Source organism: Hakea prostrata, chromosome 10, assembly GCF_041222555.1.
Source record: "Hakea prostrata isolate BN-2017 chromosome 10, UWA_Hpros_2, whole genome shotgun sequence".
NCBI classification, from domain to species: domain Eukaryota; kingdom Viridiplantae; phylum Streptophyta; class Magnoliopsida; order Proteales; family Proteaceae; genus Hakea; species Hakea prostrata.
In genome coordinates, this window is record NC_142609.1 from 43880249 (window position 1) to 43893329 (window position 13081).

Sequence of the window (13081 nt, forward strand, 5' to 3'; positions counted from 1 at the left end):
ACTCACCGAAGTCAATATTCACAAAAATCATTGAAAAATGAACTCGCGAAAATTCTGAAAATTTTGCAAAACTTGAGATCTTTTGCGTAGCTACCACTGCCTCAGCCCTTGCCGGCATTTATCGCAGGTGGAAGTGCAAACATTGTTGGTTGTGCTGTTGCTTCTTCGTTGCCGTCGCCATCACTGGTGAGAGATAATATGGTTTCGAGTCTTCTCACAATCGCTCTCATATTGATTGCCTGTTCATCTTCTCCATCATTCTCCACCTCCTCCTCTGACACCAAAGAGGTTGTTGTTGCAACAACACCAGGTCTTCCTCTGGAAATCACATGACGGTCACCGATCACTCACATTTCTCTCATCGTGTCTCTAGTAGACGCATTTCTCTCGATTCCTATACCTTGATTAACTGACTCCCTCTCTTCTCCTTCTACTCGGTCACTGGACTTAAAAAACTATCTCTGCAAACTTGATAACCTTCAAGTTTCACGTCACCTACAACGATATTATAGGGCTAATATCAGCTGAAATTTTAGCGAAGGTTGTTGTTTCTTGGGTTCCGCCACAGGGTGAAACAACAAACTTCGCCAAAAAGTCACACCTGATTGGAAGTAGGAATTGTTTAAATTGTTAATGTTAAATTGGAAAAAAAAAAAAAAAACACCGAATTGGAAAGTAAGTAAAAGCTAGGGGGAAAAAGGAAAAGAATTACCATCTTTTTATTACCTTATATTTTTTGGATTTTCAATTTTGGGTTAAGTGTAAGGAGGGGGAAGGAATTAGGTTTAGGATCACTGAGAGTACGAGAGAAAAAAAAAGACCCCTTTTTTTTTGCAGGGTATTGGAAGAAAACAAGATTTGTTTTTTTCCTCTTCTCTTTGTAAATAGTTCTGTTAATTTTAAATTTTATTTATAATATTTAGATAAATCAAAGATGCCATATTTTTACTTAACTAACGAAACTTAACGACAAATGAAGGATCAGTAATTACATGCAAATTCTAAGGTTCAATTAGTAATTTCAAGAAAAATAAGAGTAAAGTCATAATTAAGCTATAGCACAGGAGGCAATAGTAATTATCCCTCTTTTAAAAACAAAAAAAATATTTTCTTTATTCTCTCATTTATTCCTGAATACCATACCCCCTTTGCAAATAGAATCTTTTTTGTATTCCTATGTTTTAGGTTTAAGGAGTTATATTTTGGATGGTCAATTTGGTCTCTGTAAAAGTGGTGTTTAAATACCTGAAGAAGAGTACAATTGTCTATCCCGATTCACCTTTTTCATATTGTTGTTATTGGATTGCTTTGTGTTGCTATAAATGGGCATGTACACAAGATTATCTTATTATTATTCTTCTTTCCTTTCTTTTCTTTTCTTTCTTTCTTTCTTTTCTTTTTCTTTTTCTTTTCTCTTTTTATTGTTTGGGCGGGGGAGGGGGAGCGACTGCAATTTGCCCGAGCCAACTTCTGCGCACCTTGACTCTTTTTCCCTATTCTGTCATGTGTTGATTAGTTTTACATAATGCATGATGTATCATGTACTTAACATAGTTCTGTTTGTTCATTCTATCAAGGGTAAATATCACTTACCTCCCCTTTTAACTAGACAAATAGCACTTACATCCTCCTCTTAGTTGGATAATATCAATTATCTCCTCTCTTATCTAGTAAATATATCAAACACCTCCTCCTTTGTTAACTTTCTTGGTTATATTTAACTTTTACCGTTGACTAAAAATATTTTTTTTATTTTAAACACTAAATTATTTTTAGATAAGAGGGGAGGTAAGTGATATTATCCAACTAAGAAGGGGTGTAAGTGCTATTTGTCCAGCTAAGAGAGGAGGTAAGTGATATTTACCCTTCTATCAATGATAATGACCAACAAGAGCAATCTAGTCTTACCAATTGACACCCTCATGTTAAACCATTGGATTGGTATATGTCATTAGTAAATCTTCTCCTAACTAAATAAGGTCGTTGTGGATTTACTTCTAGCACAATAGTGACACTCATAAAAATACACAATATAAGTCCTAACCGTCCGAGGAGGGCAAACCTCTGTTCTTGCACACCTTACCGCCACTTTCCTCTCACCTATGTCTATGCCATTATGGGCCTCAATCAAAACTCCATATAGAACGACGAAAACATGGATATTGCAATATTTCTATTTAGCTTAGGAATCACTTGCTTTCAATGGATGAGTAGCCTTTCTACTATTGTGTGGTGAAAAAGTGACAAGAAAGAAAGACGCGACACACAAATGGAGCTATGCGGCTATATGGAAGCAAGAAATGATTATATTTCAGCCAAAATTCCTAACTTCAAAGTTAAGCTCCCAAAGTAGGGAATGGATGCAACGGCCAGGGTGACCGAACCGGTAGATAGCGAACAGCCAGGAGCTCGATGTCCCGAACATCAGCTGTCTCCCAAGGTGCCAAAATACGGATGGTCATGGGAGGACAAGGGGGGAGGAAGAGCGGATTATGGCAACCAATGGCGCCTAGCGGCAAAAATCAAGCGGCGCGATCCGCAACCGGGTTGAACTAGAGGCATAAGGGATATAATCAAATTGCATGGACACGGGATTAAGAACCGTACACGAGCGCGCGAAGTCTCTTAGGAAAGGAGAACCATTAGATTGGGTTTGTCTTTCTATCTCCGAGAGCATTAGATCCTTATTAGTCGTTTGACTTGTAGAATATGTTTTGTTCCTAGATCAGCTAATAGTAATGCTGATTTATTGGCTAAAGGATCTAGATTATTAGGTATTTCTAAAGTTTGGTGGTTGCAACCACCTTTTTGCTTGTTCAACAATGTATCTTATTCTGCTGGGTACTTTAACCCAGCTTGGTTAATTTAATGTCATTGTTTGATCAAAAAAAAAAAAAAAAAAGTTGACAAGAGCATAAACATTCCGGATTCAAACTCCTATTTTTACATGGGTAGCCCAGGATCCGGCAATCAAGTGCTTCGCTGGCCCTGAACTGTGGATTGGAGTCCGGTCCAAAAATACTACAAAGCAAAACCTCCAATTTGATCGAAATGGAGGCAGAGCTGAAACGCAGCGTGTCTTCTTGTGGACGCTTCTGGTTTTAGCGGCAAAAACATGTATGGTAAATTTGTTCTAACTTTTCTCTTCTGGTTTATCTGCAAAAACGTGCTTCTGTTTAAAACGCGCGGGCAGAAGCTTGTCGTTGACGGTGATCAACGCTATCGATGTCATTTCCATTAAAACCCTAATGTGTCCTCTCTCTGCACTGTCGTCTCTCATACCTCTCGTTTCTCTCAACTCTCTCGACTCCAAAACGAGTCTCTCCAACCGATCTCTGTGTGAAGCATCTCTGCAATCGATCCTCTATTTGGAAGCGTCACTGCAACCGATCCTCTGTTTTGGCGTCTCTGCAACCGATCTCTTTGTTTTGGAAGCATATCTGCAACCTATCTCTCTACCAGAAGCCGAAGCCCTCCTGTGCAAGCAAAGCCCTGTCTTCTGCAACTGATCTCTCTTCAACCCGAAGCCGTTTGCAATCCACTTCTTCATCTTCGTTTCACTGTGCTTTTTGTTCCCAGTTCAGGTAATCTGGAGCCTATTAATGGTGACTCTGTTCATCAATTGCATTCTTCTCACTCTACTAATTCTATTTATTTTATCAAAGTCTCATCAGCTGCGTGTTTTTTTTTTTTTTTTTTTTTTTTTTTCTCTCTCTCTAATTCTGTTTGTTTTCCAATAAATCGACCTCCACCGATTCGATTTATGGAAATATAAAGTTTTGGTGTTCATGATGAGTCTTCGAAGGTGAGCTTTTAGTTAGCAATATATAAGGAGGGGCTGCTGTTATCAGCCATGAGAGAGTCTTGGCCCTTTATTGTTGATTCTGATTTCTTAGAGGCGATTTCATGCCTCTGCACTACAGTAAGGGTTTATTCGGCTGGTCTGCTGTTAACCCCATTGATTTTCTTCTTGGCTTGAATATATAATTATTCAATGTGGAAATTTACCTGGGTGATTTGGGGAATAATGCAATCTCTGATTCAATTAGATGATTTGATGCTGTCTTGCTTTAACAGGTTTCTCTGTGTCTCATTTATTGAAAGAGTTTCAGTTTTGGTGAGGGTTCTGATTTTGGGTTTGCTGTTCTTGAACTTATCTTCGTTTCTAAAAAGAGGTGCCATTAGATTTTTCACTACTAATATTTGTTAAAAGACAAGACAGATGGACTGCAGAATTGATCCTCCTATGTCAATTGATTGGGAGAAGGAATTGACATGAATGGCATTGGACCGGTAGTTGAAAAATGTTGCCGAGAGTTAGTAGAACTAATTATTTGGTAAACCACATTCTTTCTTAAAGATCAAAGTTGGTTTCCACTAGAAACAATACATAAAGTGAAAATTAGTATATAAAAATGAACAGAGCAGTTCTCTTCCTAAGAAAAGTAATTTGAACTATTTTCAATTCTTGGCTTGTGGGATATTTGTATTGATAAAAAAGTAAGTTTGAGTCCACATCCTTTGCCTGCAAGGGAAGAAGATTGTGCACCTCTACAGTTTCTAATTACACAGTTAGAAGAGTTAGAAGGGTAGAGGTTTCAAACTAAGTTTACTAACTGAAATCCGAAGGTGCGGTTCAAAGCTAGTAGCAATTTCATGCCTAAATCAAATAGTGATGAAACACTATCATTGCAATGCTTGATTGATAATTTTGTGGGTGTGGGTAGAAATATAGGTTTATGTAATATTGAGTTTGTGGGCTGTAAAATGTTTGATGTAGAAGAATAAATTAGTTTTGTCGACTTTGAAATCCATCATTCATTACCTCTTCTTGTTGATCTCCACATTCCTGAAAGTTTCAGAGACTGACAATGTGAGTACTCTACAGACTACAAGACATTTTTTTGAGAATCAACAGTAGTATTGAATGTTCATCAGAAAAAGAAATCAGAATAAAATGTTGAATTCTATTGTTACTAAACATTGATGTGAGAGGGTAATATGTCTCACATTCAATCATTTCCCAGTTTCTTCCTCGAGCAAAACCATTAATTTCTTTGTTGAACAAAGAAGAAGAGGGGTAGATTGGTTGGTTATAGTCTAACCTAGTCCAGATTTTGTACATGGGATCAACTTCAACAACAAACCTCTCACATTTCAGCCTTGGGTTTATAACCTGAGTGAGAACATGTCATCTAGGTTGACCTTAAAAGATGTTTATGAGTTCATGACAAATTTTTTATTCTCTCTTATTATGGTCGATTAATCGATTAATTATTGGACTTATGATTGATTGTTCGAACTGTCAGATGTTCAAGCTAGAATTGTCATTGCTTATTGTGCTATTCATAACTTCATCCGCGATGAGCAAATTGCCGACAAAAAGTTTGAAGAATTCAGAAACCCGAATTGGATATCTGAAGAAGTAATATCGGATCATAGAAGAAAAACTATTTATTTTATGGCTATTTTCATAATAGGGACTCTTTTGGATTCATTCAACATGTGTTTTTGTAGGTGAGAATCCTTAGCTCAAATGGAAGAGCACCTAGAAAGTTTCTAGGGTGTGATGGTTCGATTCCATCAGAATTCATGTTGTTAATTTCGTTTTTGACAAATAATGAAAACCATTTTTCTATAAATAGATGGAGCCTTTGGTGATCTTTCCTTTAGTTTTGATGTTCTCATGTGGTATTTGTATTTAACTTAGTTTTCTTTTGGTTTTATTAAAAAAATAAAACAAAGCATGCCGATTTTGTACTCTGACTTTGTATATACCATACAAGATTCTGTGCCAAGATGAGCCAAAGAAACGTGCCCATCAGTGACCAACCATACAAGATTTCGGTACAGATTTTGTGGCAAATTTGCCCACTTCAGCACAGGAAGCATAAAAAGTGGATTCTGTGTCAAATTGAGAATTTTGGCACAGAATTGTTGCCATACAACCCCTAAAGCAAAAAGTTGAAAGAATCTCCATTGCCAGTGTCATCAGAAGAATACTTTCTTCGAATTTATATAGTTTTGAAACCTAGTTCCCCGCCACGGCATCTTATGCATCTCCGTTCTACTTGACAACAAATTTCCGAGGTTATTGAGTGCCTCCATCCTTGACTTCTCCGTGTCGATTCACAGTTGACTGCACCAGCGTTTTCTTTATCCATCCAACGCTATCGAGCTTCGTGCTGCATTTCGTCTTTTTGTCCCTAGTCGAGCTGTAAGTATCTCTCCACTTCACTGGTTATCTAGAATTTTTTGCGTGTTTTAGAAGTACTGTTACTACTAATTAACAGATGAACACCATTGTTCTTATTGAAGAATAAAACACCACAATTTTTATCCATCCGGATGAAATTCTTACAGAAATGAAAACCAAGCTAAGAACAACTTCTAATAGAGTATTCAATGTTGGTTTGTGAATTTGAGAACAAGGTTACTAGTTAAGATTCTAAAACAAGACATGGATCATGAGCAGAATCGAGCTTTTGATTTATTTCATCAAGTTATATGTTATACATTTGTCTTTGTTTTAAATATTGCTTTTAGTTTGATATTTTGCATTCTTTAATTGTACCAGTTTTGAATTGGTCTTGAGTTCGTCTAAGGTTGGCCATTGTGAGAAGGTATGCGTTTCCTCAATGGATCTTCTATATCTTGTTATCTCATGAGCTCAAGAGGCGGGGCTGGTCTGTGGAATTGGGTTTCTGCGAGAAGCTCACCATCTGTCTTAGTTGATGTGGGTTCCAGAGTTAGGGTCTGGAAGCAGTTTGCTGTTTCAATGTCAAACCTTAAGGTTGTGTGGCGTAAGGATCATGATTTGGATGAGGCGATTGAAAATGATAAGGAATGGAGGCTTTGTAGCAAAGTTGTGAAGGAGGTTTTGAATGAACCTGGCCAGGTTATTCCGCTTCGTTACTTGGAGAAGCGAAGGGAAAGGTTGCATCTCCAAGTTAAGGTCAAGACATTCCTCAGTAGATACCCTGGACTCTTTGATACCTACCTTGATCGTATCAAACCTAAAACTGAGCCTGTCCCATTCCTCCGTGCCAGCGAGCACCTCTCACGGTTTCTTGAAGAAGAGAAGCATATCAAAGCTGAGAATGAGCATTTCTTGGTGGCCAAGTTGTGTAAATTGCTCATGATGTCCAGAGATAGGGTGGTAAGTGCTGATAAATTGGTTCATGTCAAAAGAGAATTTGGGTTCCCTGATGATTTCTTGTGTAGTATGGTGCCCAAATACCCACAGTTCTTTAGGCTGGTTGGAAGCCCTGGTGAGGGAAAATCATTCTTGGAATTGGCCTCTTATAACCCGGAGTTCTCTCAGTCAGTTATAGAAAAAAGAGCAGAGGAAGAGTCCAGCTTAACAGGCATCCGAGTCAGGCCTGCCTTTAATGTCAAGCTTCCTAAAGGTTTCTTCCTCAGGAAAGAAATGAGGGAATGGACCAGAGACTGGATGGAGCTTCCCTATATATCTCCTTATGCTGATGCTTCGCAGTTGGATCAGGCTTCGCCAGAGATGGAGAAGAGGACAACGGGGCTTCTCCATGAGTTGCTTTCGCTGTCCATCCTCAAAAGGATGCCTGTGCCAATATTGGGCAAGTTCTGCCATGAGTATCGGCTCTCCAATGCATTTTCTGGTATTTTTACTAGGCACTCAGGAATCTTCTACGTATCCCTAAAAGGTGGAATTAAAACTGCTATGCTTCGGGAAGCCTATGAGAAATCTGAGCTGGTTGATCGTGACCCTTTGCTTGTTATTAAAGATAAGTTCACTGAGCTTTTGGCTGAAGGGCGCCTTGAAAGAGCTGAACAACTGAAACTGAGGAAGGAAGCAATTCAGAAGGATATGGAAATGGCAGCAGTTAGGAATCTGGAAGTACCTCCTGATGGTCTATGATGAGGACCTTTGAATACATAGTGCATCTTCACTTGCGTGGTATGGGATTTCTTGTTTGGTATGAAAGCCAAGATGCTTTTTCTGAGAATTTCCCACTGGAAATTCCTTTACTCCAATCATCCTTCTACCTTCAAATATCAAGCAGCCCAGTGCTACCATCCAAGGACAGACTTGGAGTACTGAAATGGGAAATCCCTTGCTTTAAACAGAGATGAGGTGCAGAAATAGTTAAAAGATGGAAAATGGAAGGAAGATGGGTTGCAGTTTCTTCCTCTGCTTAATGAAAAGTGCATCTGTGGAACACATGAAAACCTTGGCTATTGAGGTTGTCAAGCATCAGTACTTTTCCAAAGCTTGAAGCCAGTCAGAATCTTTTAGTGGGGCAAATTAATTTCTGCAAAGTGTCTAAGACAGAGACTGTCTGTCCAATAGGGACAATCTACTAACTGAAAGATCAAGCACTGTTGCTAATTATGGCTCCAAAAGTGTGTAATTGTTCCTGATCATGAAATGTAGTGTGTAATAGAAGAAATGAATTGAATTCACTGCCACAAAACTGATGCTGTACTCAATTTTATAAGTTTTGACCTATATCTTGCTTGAATTTCTTTTCAGTATCTCTCTTTGTGCTCATTAAAGTTTCTGGTTTTGCAAGGTGGTGGTTCATGTGGGTTCAGAATGCAGGTGGAGCACACTGTGTCAGTGTTCCCTGCCCCTCTTGGGTTCTATAGCCAATAAGTACTGTCAATGGCTTTGTCTATGTATTAAAAAGGTTGCCATTTCAATTGCTCATTTGTCATGCATGTCCCCCCCCCCCCCCCTTTCCCACAAAAAAGAGAAAATTTGAGCTTAGATCCTCATTGCAAGGAAAATGAAGAAGGAATACAATGGACTTTCTTGACAAACCAGACAGATAAATCACTTCATGTGTTGAAAACAGTTTCACAAATATAGAAATGACTAAACTCACAATCAGAAATCAGAAGTGAAGGACAGAAACTAGAGGTTTAGGGTATTGAGTCAAAGCAGCCACATGCTTTCTGATCAGGCCTGGTTTTAATGGAGCTTGTTTGTAGGTGAGGCACCTGTGCATGTTTCACTTGAATCTAATGGCTGGATTGGAAGTTATGACAATGACCCCAAATTAGAAAGTAGTTTCAGAAAATAGGAAGTATCAAAACCACCCAGCTGATGGCTCACAAACTTAAGAAATGGAGGTCTAAGGGAGGAGCTGCTATGCTGCAACTTTTTGAAATCATTGTGGTCATGGATTCTTAATTATGGGGGAATAGGGTGGTGGATTCTTAGTTATGGGGCGCTGAAAATAGAAAGTTCTGGTTTGATGGAGGAGCGGCTGGTGGATAGATTGAATGGTGGATTGAATGAAGGGGAAGGTGAGACGTATTCAAAGGTCAATACCTAGCAGTATTTCTGAGATAGAGGAGGAGGAAGAAGGTGCAGCAATTACAAATTACACGGTCACACTGCTGTTTGAATCAGAGGATCAGCAGCTGGCTTATAAGAATAGTTTGGGAAGGAAGTTAACACAATTTTTTAGGTCTTCACGAGCAGCATCGGCACCACTATAATAGCTTCCATCGAACTCCAGTAAGAGAAGAAGAGATGGACAGATGGATTTAGCCCTCTTAGCAAAGCTCCTGCAGCAACACTGTCCAGTGTTCAACAGAAAAGTTCCTCAACCCTTCTTATATCACAACTGGGGACAAGAGAATTGGAGACTTGAAGCAAAGATTCAGCAACAATTTCATAAACTTGTGGGGGGTTATAGTGTCTATACATATGTATAGATATAATTATTTAGCAAATCTTCTCAGCATTAACAAAAATAAAAATTTACTTAGGAACTACTAGGCTTTATAGTTCAGTGACTTGCATGAATGAATTGAAAACCTAACTAAAGTTTTAAATCACCAAAAAATAAAATCTTCATGTAATCTGATCTTAGGTCCCACATATATGTCAAAAAGCATTTCTAAACAAGACAAATTTTGGCTATGAAACTTTCACGTGAACAGTCTTCTGGCTTCTTTTGGTCCTTCTAGAAAACCTGATGGACTGGTTTGACCTGGTCCAGTTTTGATCCATCTGAAGGCGGGTTTGGTTCCGCCCAGGTTCTACATCAAATAATTGATCGAAATAGCTATCTCATACTCATTTATTGAAATTATATCTCTGCAAGTAGGAAAAACATATAAGGAAGCTTGGGGGCTTGCAAGTTCCAATTTGAGGACTTGAGTTGAAATCCACTAGTATTTAGAATCTTCTGTCGTATCTACTGAATTGTTATTCTTCACGACTAACTTAGTTGCATGGTAACATCAGTACCAAGTTTATTAAGGTGTTACTTTATGCAGGCTATGTTAGATATGTTTTTTGCATTATACGGGACAAAAATCCTAATAAAATTTTGGAAGTAGTTGCATAGTTGCACTAGAACTTTTTCCAAGATGTGCAAGACTTTCTATGTTTTCTTGGTTGTTTTTTGGTTAGTTTCTTATCATTCAAATTGCAGATTCATCCAATTCATGTTTATAATGTTGTGCAGTAACCTAGCATGAAATAAAATATCAACACTGATCATGATATTTTATAGAATGTTTCTTATTTGTGGACATTTAATTGGAAGTTAGAATGTGTGAAACTAATACCAGAAGCAAGCAGGTAATGGGGTGATTAGGGTCGGGGGTTTAAGTGATTTGTCTCATTTAACATTTGATGAATGGAAAAAAAGTTGGGATCAATGTCATCTGATATATCTGTGTTAGCTATTGATTGTGGTTATACTGATTGAAAGCCTATAACTTTTTTGTTGTTTAACTTCTATTTCTATGGGTAAATGACAGTTGGAGTATCTCATGTTTCACTGATTAAATTTGAGGTTTCTTATTTTTTAGATCCCAATCTTGCCCTTGGTGTCTTCTATGGAAGTGGGGGAAAGAGAGCGGGGGAGGAATGAGGAAGGGGCTATTGCAGGTTGTGGTGTGGTGGAGAAAGAGAAGGGCAGAAAAGCAGAATCTTGTGAAACGAAGCTACCAAAACTTGTGTTCCTCGAATCAACTCCAAGCTCCTCAAATTCTGCAGAGTTGTGGGTATGGTGCAGGTTGTCCATCAGGTATTGATACAGACTGAGGTGGTGAGGGGAGAACTGTGCCCAAAGCAGAGGACTGTGGGTTGTTTCTTGTTTGCGGGTTGTAGAGTTTTTTAAGTCATGGTTCTCAGCACTGTTACTCTGAAAGTGAGGTTGCTGAGCTTGGATAGCAAAGATTTGAGTGACACTTTGGTCTTTGACCTTCCTCCTTTTTTTTTTTTTTGGGGTGGGGGGGGGGGAGGTGGTCATTCAGCCAAGTGTGGTCAATACAACTCTGTGGACAAAGCAAAGCTTTGAGTGACGCTTGGTCTTTGACCCCCCCTTCTTTTTTTTTTTGGGGGGGGGGGGGGGGGTTGGGTTGTTGAGAAGGATGATGTTCATTCAGCCGAGTGTGGTCAATATTCTGACAACTCTGTGGACAAAGACTGCAACACTGGTTTTTCAAAGGGAAACAAAGAAGGTTTCAGCATTTTTGTTGGGCTTGAGGATTTGCTTCTTTACTGTTCAGGTGATGACTTCATTCCACCATTTTCTGTCATAAGAGATCCACTGTCATATTCTTTATTCCTTACCACATTCCTTCTCAGTGTCCATATGTTTTGGATCATTTTGCCTCATTCTTCTTGAATTCTTATATCAGTTATTCATCTTCACTGTTGGTTCTTATTTATTTTTTCTTGTTAGCAGTAAAAGTAGATAAGTGATCAGAAGTTAGAAGTTTGTAGACAGAACCTAAAGCTAAGATTCTGAAGTCACATTTGGAGGATTGTTGGGAATCGATAGCAAAATCAAGATTTAGATGCCCAAGCTTTTGGTGGTTTGATAATCATTATGGAAAAGTATTACAAGATGTTTTCTTTTTCCATACAATCATGTTCTCATTAGAGAGGCTCTAAAAGACACTGATTGTGAATGAAAAGATTGTTTATCGTGAAAAGCAAACATGGATTCGCATTTATGTACATGAAAGTTATATAGGAACAGGAATATTCTTTGATTTCCCTTGAGAACTAAGTTAAATGTATTTGTATTTCTGATGTTGCTCTTTTGGATGTCTAGATTTGGAAATGATGATCAGCTCATCTGTCGGTTCACTGAATTCAATACTTCTTTCACGCAGTTCATATTGCTGCTCTTATGACTTTGTTTTTGTTCTGGGGGAAATTAGAATTTTTGTACTTGAAGAACTATTTATGATTGATATAATGACTTCTTCAAGACTCCAAGTTCATTACAACTAAAATGTTTCACTGAAACTGTACACAGGAAGTTGGGCAAGCAAGTAATGCTTCTGTCTCTACCCCCCCCCCTCCCCACCCAAAAAAAGAAGAAAAGAAAAAGGTTTCAAATGCTTCTGTCAGAGTGAATTATTATGGATTGCTTTTGTTTGTGCATATTTACATGCATAACTTAATGAATTTTATTGTGCATGTATAGACATATCACAATGGTGATAACCGGCATGATATCATCATAATAAATGTCGATCACCCAAAAAAAAAAATTAATAAAAAATGTCTTTTCATGCTTACAGATCACGAGAATCAAGCCATCTCTAACATTGCTGCAGAGGAAGCATCGAGCCTCACAAGTGCTCAAGGTCTTCAGTTTTGACACTTTCTCACTATTGTGGATTTTTATGTTCAAAAAACAGTTATGAAGTCCACTTTAAATGACAGTGGCAGAGGCAATCTGAATGAGATTCTGGAAGAAATTCTTACTGCAGAGAGTCATGAAATATATGTGAAGGTAAATGGCTAGCCTTGGTTTCACTGCTCCACTTTCCCAATTTTTTTGTTGGCCACTAAACTTTTTACCTTTCATTAGTTTTGATGATCACGAACACGATTACATAAAATTGGAATCCAGTTTGTGATCCCCGGACACCTCCCTGCTTAACACGTGTCTCTGAAAAAAATAATAAATTATGTTTTAACGTTCCGTTTTTTGTTCCGTTTCCTTCACGATTTTAAAACGTCACTTGTTTTCTTATTTAAAAACTTCTTTTTACCATTTATTAATTTGGTTTCTCATTAAAATGCAAACTTTTCGTTCAGCTTCTTCTTCTTTGTCTC

At 38.2% G+C, this 13081-nt stretch overlaps 1 protein-coding gene across 1 annotated transcript; it reads left to right on the plus strand.

The window, feature by feature from the left end:
- Positions 1–3697: 3697 nt before the first annotated feature.
- LOC149003266 (protein WHAT'S THIS FACTOR 1 homolog, chloroplastic-like) lies at positions 3698–8620 on the plus strand. The gene has a single exon (XM_089138359.1). The coding sequence runs from the start codon at positions 6626–6628 to the stop codon at positions 7895–7897; it is 1272 nt and encodes a 423-aa protein (XP_088994485.1). The 5' UTR covers positions 3698–6625; the 3' UTR covers positions 7898–8620.
- The last annotated feature ends 4461 nt before the right edge of the window (positions 8621–13081 follow it).